General features: G+C 44.4%; 1 protein-coding gene across 2 annotated transcripts in view; it reads right to left on the bottom strand.

Moving 5' to 3' along the window:
* LOC119448495 (frequenin-1-like) overlaps positions 1–25711 on the bottom strand; it is a 530094-nt gene that overhangs the window by 297791 nt on the left and 206592 nt on the right. For both annotated transcript variants that reach the window (XM_049660784.1, XM_049660783.1), the window contains exon 2: positions 13855–13879. In XM_049660784.1, coding sequence (XP_049516741.1) covers positions 13855–13879 — 25 coding nt within the window. The remainder of the gene's footprint in view (positions 1–13854; positions 13880–25711) is intronic.

The raw sequence follows: 25711 nt of genomic DNA, 5'->3' as shown, positions 1-25711 counted from the left end.
ACGTATGCGTCACGCGATTCTTCAGCTCCGGCATGGGAGAATGTAGAGAAAGAATTTCGCTTGTGGAAGCTAGATGGGGTAAGTGGAGAGACTGTCTCTTTGGCAGTGGCGCTCGTCTCCTGAAATTATGAGTTCGCGGCACTGAAATATTTCTATCTCGACTACTAATGAACCAATTTGAAAAATTCTTGCAGTAGAACGCTCCCTAGGGGGCACGTAACAACTTTCAGCGTAGAACCGAAATTTTCTCTATGGCATCGTGAGGGGCACTTTAAAGGTGAAGCTTAAGCGTCCTCCAAGTTTTTCACCATCCCATAGTTCTGACTTCAGTAGCAAGCCTTGAGCAGATTACACGTATTTATTTCAATTTTATATCCAACATCTATTCATCGGCCTCTTCGAAGCTAAACTGTGGCACAAGAAAAAAGTCTGCTTACGATACGAAAATGGCTTTATGTTACTCCTGAGGCAGTGCGTTGTCTGAATTACGAATACCTGGTGCCAACAGAACATGAAAATTTGAGTATTTCTGGTCTTAATGAAGCTAACAATGAGGCTTGCTCATGAAAAGCAGATCATGTTCACCGAAATAAATAGTTCGTTGAAATAACATCTTCACTCAAGTTCTCCTCATGATACACTCTTACACCCTGAGTATATTAGTAGGAAAACAAACCCAAATAAATGTGCTTCAGTTTCAACTTAGTAACTGTGCTAGTTATTTAATTAGCAATTAGTTTGTTAAACTGACTACAGCTGAAATTTTATTTCAGCATATCAAAAACGCAAATACGGGCTTTGCATTAAGTTTCCCGCACTTCAGTCAGCATTTTCAGGCATCAACCTCAATGTAGCATATACGATGTGTTGGGCATTACGGGGGTAAGCCATCTTCAAAACTTTAGCGAAAAGAGAGAATGAAAAAATATATCGAATAACTTTCAATAAGGTTCACGACCGTAATGTCGTTTTAGTTAAACCGTAGGGTGTTTTGTTTTGCAGATCTGAGATTGCACAAGATAGCGGGCGATATCAGGAGAACATAGCCAACGACATATGACAGCATGGCATTTCTACGTGGTAAATTAGTTACTGTGGCGCGCAAATGCCTGAGTGAAGCGTCTCGCTGAACATTATAATGCAGGCACACTCAAGGGGTCTTTGTTTCGCTCATCCAAGCTTGTGAAAGTGGGAAAAAATTATAGCTCCGCGACTACAGTTCACGCCGTTATCATTAGCCTTATAAGGAGATACAGTGTCAGCAAGATGCTGGGTTTTATGAAGATTCCTTTCATTCTTTCTTTTTTTTTTGCTTCGTCACTGACTTCGGAAGGGGGCGGGGGGATAATAAAAAATGAATTTATTGAGATACTCCTCTCAAAACACTGCCCCAGCATGCTTAAGCGCTCTTGCAAACATTCGATTCTGCCTGAAACTGGGTTGATTCGCCATAACCAGAAAAATTGTAGACGTCGCGTTCTTGCTCTTTTCTATCGTTCCGATTACCGGAATTACTCTCCGCTCTTAATAACCGGGCGAAAATTAAGCCTGCCCGTTAATTAATTTTTTCCTACGCCAAACAAACAAAATAAAGAAATAAAGTAAAGGAAAGAAGTCGCACCGTGACCGCGACGCCTCATAAACACTGTTTTGGTCGGCCCTGCATGCAGGCGTGCCCCTAAACGTCCACCGCTCGTTATTCGCATTCCCTTGTTTATTCCATATTTCTCTCGCGTCTGCGGTCTACTGGGCCGAAAGGAAGGTTACACGTGGTCAAGGTCGTCGTATCGATCTACTTTCAGAGGGGCAAAAACGCTGCGGGTTACTCATCCACGTCGCGCGCGCCCTGCTTTCACGCGCGGCCCGAGCCAAATCGTCCATAAAATGCGGCGCTGCACGATCGTACCACTTAGCCGTTACGCGGGGTGAACGACGGCCGTTTCTTAAGCGAGCTAGCCTAATCGCTGCTCCACACTATTGGCCCGAATGAGATGCACCCTGGCGGAAGGTAGCAAGACCACTTTTATTGCTGTCTGTATGGCTTTGTTTTTCCATTTCATTTTATACGGAACCGTCGCTGTATTACGGCTCAAATTGAAGCACCAGTGACATCAAGGAACACAATACGCATAACAATTACTGCAAGACATACCACAACAGAGGTGAAAAAAATTACTTGGGGTCCCTTATGCTACAACTAAGACGACTTGAAGGCCCGAGCGCCGCTAACGCAATGACACGACGAGCGCTTTTTTGCTGAATCATCATCACTCGAAACCACAATTAGTCATTTTTGCAAGTCATCATGGTTTTTGCAAGTCACCCTTCCTATGATTCACCAAACTCGAACCGCGACTCGGCACTTTCTTTTGCTGAGTCACTCTCACTTGGAGCCTCAAATCTCACATATATTTTTGCAAGTCACTCCCCCACTCCATAGCCCCTTGATTTACTCTTAATTCACCCTATCACTGCTTGGTTCATCTTCATTCACTCTATCATCTCGGTTTTACTTCCATCACACTTGGTTTGCTTTATTACTCGAAATTGCCAATTTTCATCACTCTTGATTCACCGTATCACTACTTGATTCACCTTCATGCACTCTTTATTCACTGTCATTTACTCTTCATTATCTTAACTCACTCTATCTCATCATTACCTTTCGTTTCACTAAAATCACCCAACTAAAGTCATTTAATTCACCATCAATTTCTCTTAAATCACCTCTCAGTATACCCCCTTTTTATCATTATCATTGCCATCATAACCCATTACTATCAATATTTCTCGGTTCTTATAGCCACTTTTCGGGTTTTTCGAGTCATTTCGCCACTTTGTCAATATATCTATCATAATTTAACAACTATCACGATCATTTATTGATCTTCATATTCCTCGTGTAATTACCTATCGATTGATCTATAATGTTATGGGGTCTGTAATGATCTTATTGGGTTATCAATTTTTTGGAAATATTCTTTACCGATTTTTGGCTCCACTTTTTCAAGGTCACCTCAAGCCGAGAGGTGTAAGGCTTTCACTTTAATCAGCAAAGCGAGGACGCTGCTCACTCAGAGAGAGAGAGAGCGAGACAGCGCTCTTTGAAACACTTGAAGTGCCGTGGACGAGTCTTACTCGGTTGCAATTGTTTTGGCAAAAAGTGCAGAGGACCAGTCTCTCTCATCCACGTGTTTGGGCGCTCTTTCTAAGTTCCGGTAACGAGCCGGGCTCGTGCAAACCATTTTGACGTTCTCGCGAGTTCCTTCTTTGGTCGCTAAGATGCCTATGGACTCCGTTCGTACAGCAGAGATTTTAAAATGGCGGCTGCCAGTCACGTGTTGCTGCCCCCCTCAAGCAGGCCTCACTCGTCTCACGGCATGGCAATCTTTTTTGGATAAGAATCCAAAAAAAACCTAGAAGGGCAGTGTGCATGATGTAAAACGAAATGAAATTCACTGTGCACATCGCAAGTACAAAACATATAGAAACTACAATACGACACGCAGTAAACAAACTGTCTCAAAAGTATAGAGAATTCAGCAAGTCGGTATATGTTCATGGCTCAATCAACTGGAATAAATACCGGGATTAAGATAAGGAGGCGACCACAGACAGCACTGCGCATATCGCATCAAAGTGTCTTGTTGTGACGAGCATTTCTAAGGAAGGTTAAATATGCCTTCGTTGCACGAAATGCACCGATAGCGTTAATTCGTGGGTCAAACACATGTGTCGGAGCTTGGGGCATGACACTTTTTCTGATGACTATTCAGTATGTACATTAAGGCTGCTCTTTCTAATGCGAATAACCTGCAAGCTTTTCCCTTACTGTGCCCACAGGGCTGAGCGGTGATATTATCCCTTGAATTTTAAATGGTAAGCATTTAGCATTTGCGACATTTCGCCCAATGCGGTGAAGACTTGTCTGATCGTGCCTCCCTCACTGTCCGTAGTGTGCTACCTTTGACCAAACAATGTAGGGCTGCGCTGTTGGGATACTGCAGCCCATTAACTGCTACGAAGCTCTGCAAAGTGACAACGAGAACTCACCTCGCTCGTCACAACCTTGGCGCGCCGATGTTGCTACAGAAGACGAGTATTTACGCGACGCCACGTCAGGTTTAGTTCACCGGAGTTAAAGCCTACAGCTGCCGCAGACCATATATAGCCATAATACTCGCCATGATAAGTGACACAGGCTGCGATCTACACAGGAAAAGAAAAATTACTTTAATAACTTATCTTTAATCGCAACTGACGACCCCGCGTATGGTGGCGAACTGCGAAATAGCTGGTATGTTTCACTTCACCAGTTATGATTCATTATTCATTTAACAAACTTGCTGTGTTAGAGAAGCCGGCAACATATTGTTGGCCGGCTTCTCAGAAATAACCAAATAAACTAAAATACCAAAAAACGAAATAACCAAATCAATAACTAAATAAAATAAATAAGTACAGCAGAATCAACGTTGGTCAAGTGCAGAACGCTAGAGGTCTGCCGCGTTACGTTAGCTTCTTTTCAGATACGCATCACGATAGTTAAAGGCACAAACGTTCAGATTACGCGTTCCGAGGGAAATATACGGCCAAGTGGACAGGACAGGCGCTCTCGTCTTGTCTGCTTAAACTTCGCGTTGGCTCTAACTGCGCGTAAAGATTTACTTACCCTCACACGATATACTTTCATGTATACAACATTTGAACGTCACGGAGAAGCCATTGACATGTTTGTCGACACCATTCTCTAATGCCACAATAAGTAAATCCCTCAATCCACTCGCGCGATTTCAATAGCTAAGTATGAACACACTAGTTCAACAACGTACGTTGTTGATGTGGTTAAAACGCATGAGGCCGTTTGTGCAGTTTTGTTTTTAAATTTGAATATTCTTTATTTTATTTGTTCATGGCTTGCCTTCTTAAATCGCGCACATATTCGCGGGGTTACCAGAACGCGAATGCACCGTCCCTTTGTAGTGACACTTTTTTTTCAGAAACAGTGCTGGGCATGCGGGCTGTATTATTGACTCCTTGTTCAGGAATGCGTAGAAGTGAACCACCTAAGGGCACACGCTTGCTAGTCATCTGTTTGCGACTGTTGTAGTTACTGCCGTCGTCAAGTCAGCCATTAAAGGACTGCTGCATACCGCATTCCACTGGCTCCGTCACGTATAGGCAGATAAAGCTACAAAAGTTCTGGCAACGAGCCGCCTGACTTCGAACTTGCCAAACATCGGAACTCTCTTGTGAGCACAACGCTCCAAAAAAGCCGTCGCCCTGCTTCCGAGCGTCAGAGCGAAACGAAATGCGAAAAATAAATTCAAAATGAGCGAGTGTTTACGTCTAAGGCAGCCAGAACGAGCAGTGAAAATTTGAAACTTCAACTGGGGGCACGGACTTTTCTTATTTGTACTTCGCCGCGCTCACAGCACGTGCGCCCAAGTTTCATATTTCTTTCTCCTCGTTCTTTCCTATCAGCCGTGCGCTGGCTGCGCAATCAGGTTCTGGCATTTTCCCGCTGTACAGCCTACACTCTGCTACCACATGGCGTTTTTCCCAGCCGAATGTAAATATCTTGCATGGCAAGTTGATATCCCTTGTTTCTCACGCACTGAAAATTTTCCTTTTTTCTTCGTCTACACCTTTGTTTCGCAAATATATCGTCAAACCTCTCAAGCTGCCGCTGCATAAACTCGATGGAGGCCACTCAATCTGTCGCTGTCAGCGGCGCATTAAGTTTGCTTGGAAGCTCTGATTACATTCAAGTTACGAGAATATTGGGGAATTTCGACACGCTGTGTACTGTCGTACAGGAATGCCGCAAAACGCAAGTGAATTTAATTTTTTAAGCCCTCGTTATGTAACGACACGTAACATAACGAGGGCTCGAATCCGGCAACATTGATGCCTTCAGGGAGCATATGTGGGTTTATTGACCAGTTGCCATCACCCAAAAAGATCACGCGCTCGTGACGCCTGCGGCAGAAAGGATGTTCCACATCCGCCCCTAGGCTTGTGAGTGGTGGCGCTGGCTAACACTGCCAGAGTTAGTTCTACTTGTAAAACATAAATACCCCAGAAAGTGGATGGGAAAACGGTTCCGCGGTAGCTCAATGGTGAGAGCATCGCACGCGTAATGCGAAGACATGGGTTCGTTCCCCACCTGCGGACAGTTGTTTTTTCATCCGTTTAGATTTCTATTACTTTATCATTTCTTTAATTCAATTAGTGTGTGCAAGTACTTTCCCCTATGTTGTTCTTGGTGTCAATGTTTGTTGGCTTCTTATGATATGATAATATATATATATATATATATATATATTGCTGGTTTCAGGAGCTTACCACTGTCGTTAAAAAAAGTGTACAATCATTGCATTCTACCGGTGCTAACATATGGCGCAGAAACTTGGAGGTTAACAAAGAAGCTCGAGAACAAGTTAGGGACCACGCAAAGAGCGATGGAACGAAAAATGTTAGGCCTAACATTAAGGGACAAAAGAGAGGGTGTATCAGAGAGCAAATGGGGATAGCCGCTATTCCAATTGACATTAAGAGAAAAAAATGGAGCTGGGCAGGCCATGTAATGCGTAGGATGGATAACCGGTGGACTATTAGAGTTACAGAATGCATACCAAGAGAAGGGAAGCGCAGTCGAGAACCACAGAAAATTAGGTGGGATGATGAAGTTAGGAAATTTACAGGCGCAAGTTGGAATCAGCTAGCGCAAGACAGGGGTAATTGGAGAGCACAGGGAGAGGCCTTCGTCCTGCAGTGGACATAAACATAGGCTCATGATGATGAAAGGAACCCGAGGCGGTGGAAATTAAAAATTCAATTATGGGATTTTACGTGCCAAAACCAGTTCTGATTATGAGGCACGCCATAGTGGGGGACTCCGGAAATTTAGACCACCTGGGGTTCTTTGACGTGAACCTAAATCTAAGTACACGGGTGTTTTCGCATTTCGCCCCCATCGAAATGCGGCCGCCGTGGCCGGGATTCGATCCCGCGACCTCGTGCTCAGCAGCCCAACACCATAGCCACTGAGCAACCACGGCGGGTGAGGCTGTGGAAATTAATCCACCGCCCGCCACTACCGCATCTCTGCTAGCCCGTAGGTTGCTTTGTCATGTTAATCCCGGTAATTTACTTTACTTCGATATTATTATTTATTGAACAATTTGATTTAAACGTTGACTTGGTGTTGCGATAATTCGAAAAGGTAACGTGCGAACTTGGACCGGTTGGTACACGTTGCATAATAAAACGAGGAACAGCACAAGTCACATGATATCAGAAGGAGGCGAACGAAGCGCTGGCCCGCGCTAACGTGAATAATATAGTGCCTTGTCATTTTTAGTGAAGACTGTTCATGAGTTTATTCTTCGTTGCTGCGTTTAAATATGGTTTTGGCAAAAGCTTCACAGTGCGCCAGCAAAGAAACAGTATTAGACTGTTGCATGGCTTTCAAATACTATTCCGGTGTAGCGTTACATTTACCGAAATTACTTTTTTATGTGGAGTATCTTTTTTGAAGAAGCGCTACGCATAGTAATTGATTGAGAAGCGAAAAAAAAATGCCGTGATACTGATCAAGCCGTGCAGCTGAATCAGTGCTCTCTGGTGATGCACAGCAATATATATATATATATATATATATATATATATATATATATATATATATATATATATATATAGTTATATATATATATATATATATATATATAGTTATATATATATATATATATATATATATATATATATATATATATACATAGAGCGAGAGAGAGAGATTATATGTACCACCATTCATGCCACAGAATCCCCGTGCGCTGCTTTTTTCTTTTGGTTTACAGTCATCGATTGCTTTAGGCGTTTTATTTTTAAACGACCAAATAACGGTAGCAAAGGTGATTCTTTACTGAAGGCCGTCACTAACCTTTGCGAAAGTGTACAATATTTACAGCAATATTGTAGCTCATCGTCTTTTCACGACGATTTTTCTGATGTTTCTATCATAAATCCCAACAAATTGGTCCACGCGAATGCGTCATTCTAAGTTCCTGTTGGGACAGGCAAATGTAGCATGATCATAGAGCCAAGTGCATGGCCCTGATGAAGAAGGCAAGTAGGTCGTGCAATAGGTAGGAGAAAATTCCAAATAACGCCTTATTAAAAAAAATTCAGCCAGTTCCACGCTTGTGATCTCATGAAACAGCGACGCTCTGTAAGCGTGGGTGTATATTGTAGTGGGTATGACGCTCACCTTCGGACCGTGAGTACCCGGGTTCAAATCCCACCTCTCTCTCTTTCTCTCTATCTGTGTTTATCTCTCTTTCTTTTTCTCTGTCTATGTCGCGCTCTTTCTCTCGCTCGAATTTTCTCTTCCTCTCGCCCATAGCAAGTTCTGTTACAATTGTCGGTACAACGCAATCATATGGTACCCATTAAGGCATGTTTTGCAAGCATGGCTGTATAGCCTAAAGAGAGGCACCGACGGTCAAGATCTAGAAGGCGTGGTGTTGGTGGAGGAGAGGAATCTCCTTCGTCTTCCGCGCCTGATCTCACGCAGCGTTGACAAGAAACGGTGTGTAGGCAACATGGCGCTCTCGCAGCAACTATCTTCCGCAACACTTAATGTACGAGGGCTTCGGTCCCGACAGAAGCAGTTGCAGCTACGCCGACTGTTGTCTAGCAAACGACTCGACTTTGTCGCCCTTCTGGAGACAAAGATCGAAAGTGATGAAGACACTGCAAGGGCATTAGAGCCCTTTTTGTCTGAGTACAATGTTTGTGTGTCTCATGCAGTTGGGTGATCGGCAGGTTGCTTTTTGTTTTTGAGGAAGGCCCTTCCGTATACCGCATTCACTTATAATGTAGACTCTGAAGGGCGGTGGATATGTTGTGATATTTTGTTGCGTAGCGTACCATGGCGCATCGTTAACGTTTATGCGTTCAATGATTCCGCAAAACGAATTGCCTTATTTGAAAATCTAGCTCCTTTATTGGATTGTGACCGTACTGTTGTTCTCTTAGGAGACTTCAACTGCCTGTCCGACGTGAGTGACCGTTCATTACGTAACACCCATAAGGACAAAAGTAGTGAAGTGCTATTTGGTATCACTGAAAATGCGGGCTTCATAGATATAGGAGCATCGGGGCAAATATCTTGTTCATATACGTACACTCAAGGAAGTTCACATTCTAGACTCGATCGTATATATGTTTCGACATCGTTGATTTCTAGAAGTCTCCAATGCAAAATTCACCCTATTTCGTTCTCCAACCACTGTATGGTAATTACGCGACTAGGCGGAGACACTCGTGCTAGTTTCCGGCCTCAGTGGGCACTCTGGAAGTTAAATTCATCTATAATTGGTGATAAAATGTTTACTGATCAGGTATGCTTAGCACTGAAAAAGTGCTTCTCTCTTGATTTGCCACTATTCGCTGCATGGGAGCTTTTTAAGCAAGAAATCAGATCAGTCGCCATTGAACTTTGTTCTATTAAGTCGTTTTACAAAAAGTATGAAGAGAAGAAGTTGTTGAAAAGTCTTTATAGCCTTTATGAGCTTGAATGTGAATCTCCTGGAACGTACGCTGAAGACATTGCAAATGTGAAATGTGACTTGCAAAAGTTTGACGCAGTGCGCTACAGAGGCGCCCGTGTTCGGTCACGTAATAACCGCGCCTTGCTTTCTGAGAAGCCAACCCGTCAGGCTTTGATTGATGAATGCCGCCACGCTTCTACGAAAGTTATTACCGACATGTATTCGAAAGACCCATTAGTAACTGACACGAGTGATATTGTGTCTCAATTCGAAGACTTCTATTCGGTGCTCTTCAGTGGTGCTTCTCGATACCAGAACATCGAGCTTCTACAATACTTTGCGTCTTTAATAACTCCTCTAACTGATGAAGACTGTTCAGTCATTAGTGGTCCCTTTACTAAACAAGAGGTAGAGATTGCCATTGATCAGTTACCCATGTCAAAAACTCCCGGTCCCGATGGCATTTCGGGTGAATTTTATGAAACCTTTAAGTCAATTCTTACGCCTGTTCTACTGAATACATTTTTAACAAGTTTTGAACTAGAAGAATTACCACACTCTTTCACAAAAAGCCACACAGTGTTAATACCTAAAAGTACTGACAGAGAAAAATTACGTTCTGTTGATGGTTATAGACCGATTACATTGTCAAACGTGGACTACAAAATTTTTGCTAAAATTTTGTCCAATCGGTTGCAGGTAGCGGTTTCAATTCTTATTGGCCATCATCAAACATGTGGTATCAAAGGCCGTTCCATCCAAACTAACATACACGTCGCTCGCACAGTTCTTGAGTGCTGTTCGACTTCTTATGATCAACTTGCAATGCTCCAGGTTGACCTCGCAAAGGCACTTGATCGGGTCCGGCATTCGTTTTTATTTTCTCTTCTAGAACACGCCAATGTAGGATCCACAGTGCTTAATGGCGTTCGACTTTGTTATAGTCATTGTAAAACCCGCTTTGTTGTCAATGGTAGCCTCTGTAATCCCGTCCACATCCGTTCTTCAGTGAAACAAGGATGCCCTATGTCCCCGCTCCTCTTTGCCCTTTACTTAGAACCACTCTGAGCATTTTGAACTGCAGCAGTGTTAGTGGTTTTATTGTTTTTGGTAATGAGATAAAAGTTTTAGCATACGCTGATGATAATGCATTTATCTGCAAAGACAAGCCCAGCATCGATAAAACTCTTTCTATCATAGAAGAGTGGTTCTGTTTCCGGTGCGCGGATGAATAACACTAAGAGCTCAGGGCTATGGTTTGGATATTGGGCCATGACACCATCACATTATGCTGGCATTGAGTGGTCCTGTGTGCCGCCTAAATATCTAGGAGTTCCACTGCATGCCTACAAGTTCAGTGCACACTACTGGAGAGAGCGTGTTCCAGCCCTCCAACGCTACACAAATACCTTTGTCCCGCACCATCTACCACTATTTGGAAGAGTAGAAGCCTGCAACATGTTTTTGGCAACTAAAGCTTTCAATGTCTTTCAGGTTCTTCATTGCGCAAGGCTTTACATTCAACGTTTTCATAGGATTTTTTCACCGTTTATATGGTTTTCAAGTTTCGAACCTATGAGACGCGACAACATTTTTCGACCAGTGAGTGCGGGAGGGTTAGGCTTTGCGCATTTATATGTGCGACAGTTACGCTCGCGCTTTTTTCTTTTTTCGGGATAGCTCTCATCCGGCATTACGGGCCTTCTTACAGGTTAACCTGGTTCATATCCTGCCAGAATTGGTGGTGTACTCAGATTTAATTTCTAGACCTTTTTTATGGGGGTTTATGCGTGAGGTTTATTTCTCTATTTCTTTTCTGACTGTTCAACTTTCTAAAGATTATTTGTTTACTGTGTCACGAAAAAATCTTTACAAAGATTTAATATCGATGTTGTTCCCTCCACCGTTTTATCGATCCGTATACATCACATTACCTGGACATGATGTGCTTGCGAGAGTGCGCAAAATGCCAGTTGCCCCTTCTACAAAAACTTTTTTAAAAATTTCACACTGACGTAATAGTTCAGCGGAAATTTGCTGTGAAGGACGGTGTTGCTGTGTGTCACGTTATCTTCATATGGAACCCGGTTGGGTTTCCATTGTAGCAAATTGCTACATTTGGGTGGATGTCTCAGTTTCCCTTTAAATTACACACTGAAACATTGCCCGTTAAAACATGGCTGCATAAAAAGAATATTTTCGTTTCGTCTGTTAACTGTCGCCTATGTGACGTGCCTGAAACCATTGAACACTATTTTATTGTTTGTAAAGATGCCATTTTATTTTGGGATGTTATCCATAGACATTTGCAAAAATATTTTGATCTAAATTCTCACAGTATCCGATATCTTGTTGCACCGTATGAAGATGTTCCATTCGATATGTTTTTACTCATAGGCCTCCATAGCCTATGGAAATCTCGTATGCAAGACCGAAATGCAGAAAAAACAATTTCCTCGAGATCATATTTCGTTCAGATGATCATACACTAAGGACATTTACGACCAAGAAGAATGTCAGCCGGCTTGGTATCCACATTTGATTAGGTGTTTAACTTCCCCTTACAAGTTTTTGTTGTGAAGGACGGTGTTGCTGTGTGTCACGTTATCTTGATATGGACTGCTCGTTGACGTTTGATTAGTTATGTCCACCTGGTACTCATATTATTGTAAATAGTTCCTGTAAATACAACATTTCATTCATTGTAATAAATATCATGTTAAAAAAATGGCTGTATAGCCTAGTGTTTATGTCGCTCGCCTTCAGACCGTGTTTATAAGGGTTCTAATCTCACTTCGCAAAGAAGTTTTATTATGCTTTTTTTAATTTCGTTATTTCTCTCGCTCGCTGTCTGTCTGTCTCTTTGAGCACCTCCTCTCTTTATTTCACACTCTCTCCACTTCGCTCGAAACTGCGAACACCACCGCTTTGTAGGGTTCAACCTGGACCTTAAACAGCTCCGTTGTTAAAAAAAAACACTTTCAGAAGCAGTTAAGGGGCGCGCTTTAGCGAATGAAAACGTGAAGCCCAGTTTTGTAGTTCCTTGTAAAACAAAGCATTTTCTGCACTGTCACCATGTGTTCGATATACCGATATGCCCGACAATACTGCTTTTCTTTATTGTTGCGACGGATAGATAATCCTCTATTTCTCTTTCACAGAGCGTTGGAGGAATGGCTTTCTAAACCACGCAGTCTTTCATGTGGCTTTCCCGGAGCATATACATATCAACGAACCAGAGTACTCACGTTCATGTCTAGCAGTTATCTATTAAATGAAAAAAGGTTATATTCCAAGAATATCATAAAATCCATACAATGTTTTTCCAATCGCACTACATGAAACACGAACTTCGCTCATGCTTCAAGTAAGCGGGCAGACCCTTAACCTGGCGTCATAAGGTGGTCCTGCTGAATAAGCTACTATCTCAAGAGGAGAGTCTTGCATACTGAAGGCAAATATCTGTAATGTTTTTCCTCTCCGTGTAAAAAAAAACGGGGGGGGGGGGGCGGTGAAGCGAGTGACCTATAACAACACTCACCTTTCCTGCCGTCACTGAAAGAAAGAAGCTTGCAATGCGTCAGTTTCGGCAAGTGTATTTTGCAACTTCCTCTTGCGGACAAAACCGTTGTGCCTAATTTCGCGATTGCCATTTCCGTCAAGAAGAGAAGCCAGGAGAACACAGACCGCCTCCTTGTTTCTTTTCTTTTTGCGGAATGAGGCCACAGCATTTCTCAGAAAACAAAGTAGTGGAGAGCTTCGATGTGTAACCACGTGCGTAGTGCGCCTCCTGTAAAGGACGTACGCTTCTTTTTCTTATCAACAATATCTAGCAAACTAGAGCCTCAAAAAATTGCTTCGACAAAGAAGCATTTTTGTTCTCTCACTGCAATGGCCTAAGTTTTTCTGCAGCTGATCTTCTCAAGGGGTTGTTGCGTTGTTCCGCTGGAATGCAACAATTCAACTGCTCAAGTACAGCTAAACAACGACATCGCAGTTTTTTTAAAGGTAAAAGATAACTGCTCGTGTTTGGTTAGACCGAAAGCTTGCTTCAAAGCATAATGACTACGCATTCTCTAATTTGCACACTGGATACTTAAATACCTTCCTTTCTTCATAGTTCAGGCATCAAATTGTCAACATCAAACTGGAGCTCAGAAATTCGCCACCGGTGTAAGACACGACTTGCAAACTATCGCATAGATAGATTTCGCTGCTTTTTGCTCCATCTGCTCACGAAGTAGTTAAACGGCGTACGTGGATGTGTAGCAAAGAGGATACAGAAGGTTGCACTTACCATTTTCGTAGCTGCTTTGCGTCAACTGCGAAGGAAAAGAGAACAAAATGCAGATTTTAGTTGAAAATACGCTGTAAAAAAGCCCACCTAAACACAAACTGAAACAGACTTGACAATTGTGCAGTGCTCTCTGTTGCGGCAGAAATATCGTTATCAATAAAGCTGACTCAAATAATGCCTTTCGTATACTCAGTGGTCAACTGCCGATGGGGTAACAAAATGGCGGGACTGAATAATCAGATATCACACGTCTGTAAAATTCCAAGTTTTACTCTTATCTGGCGCTATCCTTCTATGCACACCTATCGGTGATGCTATCATCGGCTCCTGTTGAGCCACCGTGGTCACTTTTCGGCGGATAAATTAGCGCACTCCTTATTACGTACGCAGCAATCACCCAACTGCCAACGCCATGATTGTTTTTCTGGTGAAAAACACAACATTTCCTCAAATATTCTTCTCGGTCTCCTCAGTCATGGGTAGTAAAAATGCACGCTTGGAAATCACACTGTCTCCCTGTATCCACTCATCTTTGCGTTTACGCGAATATACACGCAGCAGAAGAAACGCGTCGACCTATACACATTTGAGACTGTGTGGAGACATCAAGTAATAAGTAAAAAAAAAGTCGCCGTTTCACCCAAAAAGGTGAAGCATCAATTGCGATAGCTAATTAGTAGGCAGCTATACCAAGTATGGATAATATTTTTATCGTCCGTATAAGCTCTTCAAAATTCTCTTACTAATTAAATTAACAGGAATAGTGTCCCGCACGCACAAGCAAACATAAACACATCTCAGTCGATGAGCGCGGACACCCGTTGTCAAAACGCTGGCGTGAGGAAGAGTGGGAGCAGTAGCAAGCGAATCGGTCTTCATGCTGCCTCTTACTTCAACGAGAACTAAGAGGCGAGAACACAGCACATATACGAAGCTATCCGCCCTCGCCGCACGTAAACTCTGTACTCATCGCAAATCGCTCACAAGGCAAGGCCCGCGCGCCCACGCTCTGCCGCGTTACGCGCTGCCGCTGCCAGAGTAAGACGCCCCCTGCCCCCCTCCCCCCCCCAAGTCCCGGTGCCTTGCGCGCGGTGGAAGACGGCGCGCTTCCTGTCGGCCTTCCTCCCTTGCGTACGAGAGACTAAGCCCCCATCCTTGGCTCACCCTCAGACGTTTTCACTAGCACCAGCGTACGGCGAGCCGGCACGGTGTTATCGCACTTGGACTTTATACGGAACATCACTTCGACGCCGACGGCGATGGCGGAAATTCGCCTGGAGTGTGCCTATAACTGCTATTGCAATAAAAACAACAAAAATTTCCAAAAATGGCGTCGCGTATTACTTGCCTAAGTTTACGCACCGGAGGAGCGTGAGAGCGCTAACGCATGATCATAGCTCTATCCTGCCAACACATGTAAAGGAACACGAAAATCAATTAACGTTTTCTATTCCCTCTCTTTTTCCCTCACACAAAAGCTGTTCATATATTATTTGCACTGTCATATATATCGCATGATATACAAGCGACCCACCTTTTTTTTATTTCGGGTAATATCTGCTAGAACATTCTCGCATGGACCTCCGGATCCTTCGGCATATACGTATACCACGAAGTTTTCACAGAAACACTAGTGCCAGTGAACACCTCTTTTACGTAAACTATTCATAAATCGCGACATAAAATTTGCGCATAACAGTGTCGGCTTTCTAGGTATCCCTAAAGCACGCAGACCTGTTAATTGAATCGAGCACGTTCATCAATGGCTTTCACTTAGTTACATTTCTTACATTTGGGCTACCCCATTCTTGGGCCTATCGGCCCATCCTTGGCTAATGCTCCAGAATTGCAATTTTCCACTGTGAGAAAAGCGGCATAAAGTGCTTAAAGGCTTCTTGCGGCACTTTTATTAGAAGTTGAGAAATAGATATGAGGCTACACACACTATATTTCAGCAGTACTTTGCAGCAAAAAGTACTTCAATACATTCGGCAGAAGCGCAGTTGTTGCCAATCGAAGGTCGCCTTCGATCCCTTTCGAGGTGCTCCCAGTCCTTCTTTAATGCCTAGCACTGGGAAGCCTACCGAACGTCACGGTGACACGTAGTTCAAACTTGTTGACATAGACTTTGAAACTTCAGATTTTGGTGCCTACGAGGCGCCAAACTCAGAAGCTTTCAGCTTACGGTTGAGTTCACGGTGTCTTCGCATTACAGTCTACAGTCATCGTGAGATGCGTTCCACAACAATTTTTTAAGACGAAAGCCTTAGGTGTATGTTGGCGGCACCCGTGGCTAAACTCCGCCGTGACGAAACGTTGCCGACGCCGCAAGAAATGTTCGGGTTGACGTCACATTTCTCAGAGATGTTCCTGTAAACGAAGTAAATCAGTGGCTTTTTGGTACATTTCGGTCTGGGTGGGAATCGAACCTGGGCCTCCGGGGTGCAAGACGAGAACGCTTCCCTGAAGCCAAGGCTGCTCCACGCTTCTGGTTTACTAAAGGTGTGCCTAGTGCGTGCGTGACTGCACTCGTCCTGTCGTAGCAATCTCGCTGACCAAAGGTGTGGCCTAGTGCGTGCACTAATATGCTGCACTTTAGGTACTACGTGAAGCGTTCATACATTGCGTTCAGGAGCTCGCCTTAGTGTAACACGTGTACTTCCCATTACGGCTCGTTATGTCTTGCAAGAAGTCTAAACCAGATTCTATAACTTGATGCATTATCAATATGTCTTACAAAGAAGTCCAACCCCGATGGTATATTTTCATGTGTTACCAAAGGTGCAGCAGGCTTTCGCCTTCTTGTGTTACAAAACTGTAACACCTGCCGAACTTTTTTTTTCGTCAGACACGTCATGTAGTTGTTATTAATCTCTTTATCGACACTAAAGAAGTGACCCAGTTAATACAGTGGCGTACTTGGGACATTTATTTGTCTACAAGCTTCAGTTTTACAAAGATATCTTCAAACATGTGTGTCGTACCTTTCAATATACCGCTCACCTGACGGCCTTCGCAACTTGTCCCTCCCCTAGTATTGTTTTCTTCATTACGGTAGCAAGAATTTTAATCCCTTACCGTCGCGCTCAACCAGTTGGACGACCAGCTTCTGTCGGAAAAAAATAATTTTATAGCATCGACGGGACTTGGCATCGCATCAGAAGACCGTGCAAGCGCTACTGCGCTTTTTGAGATCGACCGGCCTTTGTGAATGCCTGTGCTTGGAACGCCTTTGCTGTTACCTGTTCCTGCTCGTTTTTTTTTCTCTCGTTTTTTTTTATCTCTTTCTCTTCGCCGTCTTTGCAACCCCAATTTCTCCACCCCAGTACAGGGTAGGAAACCGGAAACTCGCTAATCTACCTGCCCTTTCCTCTCTCCCTCTTTCCCTCCCTCACTCTCTATTGCTACAGCTTATCAGTCTTGTTTAGACAATACAAGCAGCACGCCAGGCCCTACATAAAAGGCGGTGCCCAATTTGTCTGGCACGCTGCACCCCTTAGATACTTCCGCTGGCTTATAAACATCTCTGCTATATCAGTTTAGTTAGCTTCACCTAATTGCGAAAATATTTGCAGAAGAGTAGGCTCTAAAGGAGAATATTTGCCGGCGATTCGACGATGATCACACACTGGCGAGGGGGGGGGGGGGGGGAGTGCATGGCACATCCAGCGAAGTGGGCAAAACAGACGGAAAGGGGAACGAAAACAGCATTAACGAGCATGAAACTGCGCGATCGGGTTAGAGTTTCTCTAGGACAAACAACCCGAAAAGATGGCGAAACGAGGTTGGTACGAGCAGCAGTGAGAGCCCCCTTACCGATGAAGCTGTTATTTTTTGTTTTTGTTTTTTAACAGCGAAATTGCAGCGCACAACGACTGAAGGGTTCAACGCACTGCAGTGTTACGCGCGAGAGGTTCAACGCACACTTATAATAAAAGGAGGGACAACAGCACATGGTTTGCGTCGCTAGGCTCCAAACTGCGATCGAATGTTCTGAAGCAAGGCATGCGATTCGTGAAATTCATGCGACTCTGAAAACCACTTGAACAAGGGTGATGGAAATGATTCTTTGCATTTATTTCTTTTAACTGCCTTCGGTTGTTTATTTCCGCCTAATTAACTAATCACTTACGCAAACGCGCGCACGCATCCAAAGGGAAGATACCCGCCTAATCTATTTATGGAATGGTATTTCTTTGCCGTTCTCGCGATCCCGAGGGTAGGGGGAAAGAGTATCAAGTAATCTCTTTCTTTTTCCCCAGATGCTTCCACGTGTCATCGTGCCCACGCTTTGCGTGCACTTGCAATGGTACGAATTTTCCCACTTCCTATTCGGTCCGAGCTCTTCTGATTGGACACATGACATTGTGAGCCTTCACAAACTTCATGGCTCTTCTTTGCTCACATCCCTGTACGTGTGCTTTTACCACCGCCGTTAAGCGCCAATTAAGCCCTCGCATTCTTTTCTGAGACGGGCCCTCATTAAGTCACCTTACGGCTGTCGGAGGACGTGTACCTCAGCCACGTGCCAATGCAGGCACTGCTTACTACACTTGTACTTTTTTTTCTTATATCCACCTGTTAGAAGTAAAGCGCGAACAATCAAAATACAACTGGGAAGGCTTTTGCACGAAACAGGGGGCGCTAAAAGCAAGCCGCCTTTAAATCCCCGGGGTCTTCGAAACGTAGATGACAACGGCCGGCAGCGCGTGCTGGTTTGTGTCAAGAGAAAAAGATATGCGCGAGCCCTGAGGCGGTTACAATAGCCGGCTGCGTGACATTAGGCGGCCAATCCGGGAGTTCGGTGTCTCTTTTAAAGCAGTTCGCTCCTTTTACTTTCCCTTCGCTTGAACATACGAAGAAGAACACGAAAACTGCTTTCGCCATATCATAACCAAGCCATGTCATATAAAAGGCTACGTCCGGTGGAAGGCACGGATACAGTCCAGCGTTTCCAGCGTGCCAGGCAGCGGCCGGCGAAGTGTGATACGTCACGCTGGCGACGCCAGTATTGCTGAATATTAGCGCCCTGTGTTGTACGGCCAGGGGGTGCACAGTGAGGCTAGTTTCGATATTGTTGTACACTCTAGGTATTGACAGTTAAGTGTCGCCATGACACTGGTAGCTAAAGAAAAATTCAGTAACTTTTGCATATGTGGCTCTATCTTTTCAACCCTACATATCAATAAAGTAAAGTGATGCAATTATGCGTAAAAAATAAAAATGTGTTTTTGGCTATTTTCTTTTTTGCCATGCTATACCTTTATTTAGTGGCTTCACTTGTTGCGGCAACGGGCGGCACTTTCGGTCTTATCGCTTCGGCTGCCATTCCGTTCGTCTGCTCCTGCCGCTGTCTGCACCTCTGCACACGTGCACGCCTTTACCTTCAGCTGTGCGCTGCAACATTTTTGTTTCTGTATCGGCCAGTGCTCCAGCGATGTATGAAAAACAGAAGAAAGGCCACAAGACGTTCTGCGTGGCTCTGTGGTGGGCTAACACGGGAAGGGACAGCAGGGCCCCTTTTTTCCGCTTCCAAGAGAACGAAAGGTAAGTACGTTTTTTTATGCAGTTATGTAGCGAATAGCGACTAACCTTATCGAAACGGCTATGGGACCAAATGAAGGGTTTTCCGTACGCGGTGCATTTCTCTGTGGTGTGTAAATGCCCTGAAGCTGACCCGCCGTGGTTGCTTAGTGGCAATGGTGTCAGGCTGCTAAGCACGAGGTCGTGGGATCGAATCCCGGCCACAGCGGGCGCTTTTCGATGCGAGCGAAATGCGAAAACACCCATGTACTTAGATTTAGGTGCACGTTACAGAGCCCCAGGTGGTCGAAATTTTCCGAAGTCCCCCACTACGGCGTGCCTCATAATCAGATCGTGGTTTTGGCATGTAAAATGCCATGATTTGATTTTTTTTTACCCTGAAGCTACCTATCGACAGCACCTCCTGAAACCAGCAGGTACTAGCTGACCCGACGACAGAAATTTCGTTTCGTTATATCTCGGCGACTGCTGTTCGCATCATGGAAACAAAACTGCTAGCTTATCTTTGCTGTAGATGCTTGAATGTTTGCTGCACAGTCGAGGGGGTTAAGTTAGAGAACATTGGGCTTGCCTAGCTGTTCTTGGTTAGACATTGCAAGTCGCCGAGAACTTCACAAGGTGCGGAAACCAATTGAAGGAGTGCAGCACCAGTGCAGAAAGCACTGGAAGCACTGTTTTCTTCGCGTTGGCTGCTACGGCGCCGGGTGCATCTTACGTTGCACAGCAAAATGTGTGCCGCAAAAAAAAAACGCTAATATGTCTGTTTATCGAATATTCATCTGCGATGTGCGATGTTTGCGGTTGTTAACGGAGAATTAAGCAGACGAGCAGATTTTGTTCAGAACGAGCGAATTTGCCTTCGTGTCAAGTCGCGCTGGCGCGCAGTGCGTACGACGGTGCTTACGTCGGCGCTTAGCGAGCCACGCGCTCCGGTGTTCCCGCAAAGTATTGCTCCCCCTGTGCAACACAAGCACTTCTAGAGCAGGAAATGTGTTTAGCCCGCTGATCAGTGGCTTACAATTTTTGTAAGATCGTCTTCCAGTAATAGGCATTCTGCAGAATTAGGAAGACAAGGAGTATACAAAAAGGTTAAGCAAAGTAATCAGTCAGTGCCTTATTGACAAGTTCATGGATAATAAATTAAGGGATCAAGATAATTTAGCTGTAGGAAACTGATCAGTGTTTTCAGACGGCTGTTGAGAAAGCAGCATTACCAATCCTGTTACTTCAATATAGTAGCAATTAAAATAAGAACTTGGATTGTAAAATGTTTGTGCCATATTTTTAGCATAAATCTCGCAACAAAATCTATTAAGAGTTGACGCGCATGAATTTTAAGCACTGTTTTGAGAAAGAGTGCTGAAATTTGTTCCTGCAGGTTGCGTTGTGTGTAAGCATAAAACTTATTGCTTCCATTTTGTTCCATACCATACCTCCAGCACGGGTAACTCCACCTCGTCTGTGCTTTGGTATGCGAAATGTGCTGTCTTCAGTCTTTCAACTAGTCTCGCTTAATTATTCTTTTTTCCCTTGAGTATTCAGATACCTGCTGCGACAAACGATTTGCGTTGGTATGATTGTCTCATGCGTAGTAAAAAAAAAAAAAACATGACTTTTGCTATTCAAAGATTGTAAGAAGCTTTATGTATAAAAAATTGTAAGAAGCTATAGAATGTGCAGTTTGTACTGTAGATGCGAGATATTCAGGTCTGCAATATTCTCTTGTGTATTGTATACCTTGCTGTACAAAAATTGCAAACAAAATTGCAAAATAAGGCACATTTCACTGCCTGTTATTCCCCTGCCGAAACGCAGTAGCCTCGCGCTATGACATGCTGGCTCACATATCATAACGGAATAGGTTAAAATTTTAGCGAACACGGATACGCAGCTGGCGTTTATTGAATGCATGAGCCACACACGCAAAAGGAAATGGTCATTCCAAAAAAAAAGAAGGCTGAAAATGGCAGCTGTTAGAATAATGGAGACTCGGTAGCAGCAAACGGAACTCGTGCTAGTTTCCTCTGGCGAGAAAATCGCACACTCGTCGAACGCATTGCAGACAAGCGGGGTGGCCATCGCCCCCTTGCGCATCAGCAAAACCGTTGCCATAACAGCTGGCTTGATTTTTTTTCCTCAGAAGCACAGCCGAGCACCAGGGGAGACATTGGTGCTTGTGACGCAATTCCCGTTTACCTGGGGGGTATACCAGCTGACATAGCCGTGGTACGGCGCGTTAAACGTGGCCCGCAGCAGCGCGATGACCAGCTGGGGCGGCAGCGCAAGCGCAGAAGGGCGCGGTGAACGAGCGCTTTTTTCGTTTTCCGAAGGCGCAAACTCAGCCCAATCTCTTCAGCGCACCTGAACTGGCAAGCCAGCATGCTATCGGCCAGCCAAGACAGCTCGCGGTGCACTCTGGTCTGGCGATTCCGGCGTGAGATAATACAAGTTCTATCCCCGCGCTGGCCACGTCCAAGTGCGCCGAACGCCGCCAAGTGCGCTGGCTTGACGCTAGACTCGAGAACGTCCACTTTCGACTGGCGTAGCGGAACTACGGCGTGCGCTCGCTGAACTATATGTTGCTATATCTGCGTCTTGAGAGCGGAGAACGACGCGCGCCAGGTGTGTGTCGTCTTCAAGCGGATGCTGGTCCAAACCGGGGGCGCGCTGACATTATCTTATCATAACGGGGATAGCTCGGCGGCGTGATGAAATCATTTCGCTACTTTTCCGAGATACATGATTGAAATTTCCGTTAAAGCGACGTTCACTAATCACAGACGCGCAACGTGACGATAAGAATTGATCGTTCTTTTTTTTATTACACACCCCGATGGCCTTAATGGTGAGCGCGACGTGGCGGGTTTGACTCCGGAACCACGTCCCGGTGGGGAACATATTGCAAGAACTGTTGTGGAACCTGGTTCAGATACACGTTATGCAATCACAGGTCGTAATTTGGGAGCCATTCACTACGGCGTCTCTAATACTGCCTCTATTGCATCGGCCCCCCAACAAAGCCGAAACACCATTTCAAACACTGGCCGTGGTGGCATAGTGGCAATGACATTGTCCTGCTCAGCCTGAAGGCGAGGAATCTAATCTCAACCGTGGCGGCCGCATTTCGATGGGGGCGAAATGCAAAGAACGCCTGTGTACCATGCATTGGGTGCACGGTAAAGAACCCCAGGTGTTCGAAATTAATCCGGAGTCCCCCACTACGGCGTGCCTCATAATCATATCGTAGTCCTGCCACGTAAAACGACCGAATTTTTTTTCTTTTATGATTTCAAATCAAGGCAAATTCGAACAATTTGTGCAAGCTTATTTGTTGCCACGTAGAGTGCATTGGTACAAAAAGTATAACAACAATATTTTACTTGCGTACAAATGAACTAGTGTAGAAATTATTTATATCAGTTATGGTTTTGCTGAACAATCCATGACTGGTAACTCTGGCCAGCTTATCAAAGGCGCGACTGTAGGCTTTGCTTCACGTTTGCCGCGGTTAATTTTTCGTCGAATAAAGCGTAGCAAAGACGATTAGTTGGGCGCTGTCAATCAAGCGAAATATTGATTCGCTGGAACTGTACTCCTTCCAAAGCAAGTATTGCCGCTCGTTCATTCTTTCTCCCCAATATCGCCGAAACAAATCATGTATTAAAAGACGCTAGGTGCAGGGAGTATTGTCATGTCCTCATGTTCTAGTCACGTTTTCTTATGCGTACTACTTGGAATGCCTTCTAGATTACATGGGAGTAGTAAACACTCACCTTCTTAGAGGAACTGCTAGCCGAAATCACATTTGTTCGCTTGTCCTTCAGTTACAGCTCTGCTTATAGGCCGAGTAACCTATTTTAAGGGAACATGACTTTATAAAACTTTTCCGCAGTATATAACGAAACTCTATCGCATCGGCTGGATTACTCGGAGAGGCGGACACTATATGCCAGACCAATCGCACAGTGCTGTTAGCTTTGTTAGCTTTCCATAATTTCCCTAATTAACATTGTAAATGATCACTTTAGAGCACATATGTTCTTTCTGTGGCATTGAGATCGAGCAGCAATTGAGAAACATTCATTTAGCTGAAATCATTTGCTTAACACCAGTTTCCAAAGATACGCCCTTAAAAGTTGAGACAAAATGCATTGGCTTAATGCTGGCTTGGTCTTTCGTGCAGGAGAAATACTTAAAAACTACAAAACTTGGGCGCAGCTTAATGAGTTCCGAGTGATCAAAATTACTTCGAATTGCTTCGTTACGGCGTTCCTCATATGGTCCACTGTGGAGCTCGAGGGTGTTAAATCCTGAATATAACTGAAATATTGAGGAGAATGAGAAAGTGGCCCGACATACAGCTCCTACTTCTATTGAGACGCATCCGGTTACGAATAGATGGATCGATACACGCTGATTACTCGAAATAAAGCCCGTTGTACAGGGTGATACATCCGCCGCGGTGGCGTATATAGTTGCGTTGGTATCGCGCGCACAATTTCCGGCCTCTGCGGCAGCGTTTTGATGGCGGCGAAGTTAAAAAAACACTCATGTACTTCCATTTAGGCACACGTTAAGGGTCCGCATGTGGTCAAAATAATCCGGAGTCCACCACTACGTCGTGTCTTATAATCAGATCGTGGTTCTGGCCCATAAAACCCCAGAAGTAAATTCAACAAACTCATACAGTACAATATATTCACGCGGTTTCTCCAGTGTCTGCCTAAGCCTTAAAATGCGGCCTGAAGTTTTTAATTGTATTGTAAAGTAGTATCTCTGCCTTCAGATGTGCTTATATGACCCAGTATGTTAGCGCATGCGTTACATGACATGTTAAGTGTGCCTCAAGCATGCCGTAGCCATGGCTGCGACACAATCGTAGGCACGGCGATGCATGTTGATTATCTCTAACGTGGAGGTAACCGAAAATGAAATACGACACGGTGGCGTCACGCACCCATTAAGCGCAACGTGCAAGCCCGTATTATTTGGACGTCTTAGCACAAGTGGAAGGCAGGCTAAAATCTCGTATGTAATTTCTAGCTGCCGTCGGTAACATTTTACCTTCCAGTAACCGGAACAATACCAACATTTCTTTGCCCCATATTTCTTGCGTTCTTTTCACCTAAACAAACAAACAAACAAACATATGTCAAGTATGCAGCTCTGTCCGCATTATCAACAACATGTGACGCACTCTTTCTCAGATTTTTTACAAATGCTTGGTCACAAATACGTTCTATCCCGGCTGCGGTGCCTAAGAAGTGCTTTAGCGCTGGGAGCCTAACACCAAAGACATTTCAACGCAGCCGATCGTTACTAAAAACAAGCAAATTAAAGAATATGCGCATCGATCGTTGCAAAAGCCCACGAAGATTTATTGCGGCTCAGCTGGATTTTCTTTCGTTCGCAACACGGCCCCTTTTAGTCCTTTTAGTGTGATTTTGCTTCGTCTTCCCCTCTTTTCTTGAAAGTGTTGTTTTTCTTTTGTTTTTGTGTCCTGCCGTCACTCTGTGCCCCGCCTACTGTTGTCATTGCGCAAAAAGGTCTCCAATGCTATTAAACATTCACTCCTCCCTTCCACACTCGCCCCTCTGCTTTTTTTCTTGCGTAGCCTAGCGCCAACCGTACAGTCCTATTGTTGCTGAACACGTAGCGTAAGCAAGAACTAGGTCGTCGCTGCCACGTGGGTGCAAATAAATCTTTTGTTGCTCGAGAGGGGATCGATGAAAGCGTATACACTTATCGTCCGAGCGGGTACCTCGTAAATACGCATATCTCAGAGGCTGTGAACGTAGACTCGTTTTATGTTTGTGGCCTAGAGACTTACTCTCCCTTTTTTTTCGGTGTCCCTCATTCTCCGAATTGGACGAACAATGATGGTCAATATATATTCTCTTACGACTCTGATGTTTCTTTTGTGTTTTTTTTTCGTGTTTTTTTTTCTTTCCTGTTTGAATAGGCTCAGTGATTACGTAATGAATTATTGAGTGATTAAGCGATCTCATAAATGCAACAACAGCTAAAATAGTGCAGCTTCAATATTACTTAAGGAGAGATATGCTACGTTTCTAAAAGGCAGGTCACCTGCTTTAAACCAGGCAGGACACGTTGCGTGGGTCAGGCCACGTGCTTTAATAGATGCTGATTTCGGTACACAAACTTCGTTCTTTGTGTTCAGCGACTGAGTGAAATATTAGAGACGGCGAAAGCAAGATGGAGTAAAGAAAGAGAGTGAGAGAAAAAAAAGAGGGAAGGCAGAGGATGGTAACCACAAAGGCGTCCGGTTGACTGCCCTACGCTGGGGGAAGGA

Source organism: Dermacentor silvarum, chromosome 1 (assembly GCF_013339745.2).
Source record: "Dermacentor silvarum isolate Dsil-2018 chromosome 1, BIME_Dsil_1.4, whole genome shotgun sequence".
In the NCBI taxonomy this organism is placed as follows: Eukaryota; Metazoa; Arthropoda; class Arachnida; order Ixodida; family Ixodidae; genus Dermacentor; species Dermacentor silvarum.
The sequence above is the reverse complement of the archived record's forward strand: the minus strand, read 5'-3'. Positions and strand labels throughout refer to the sequence as shown.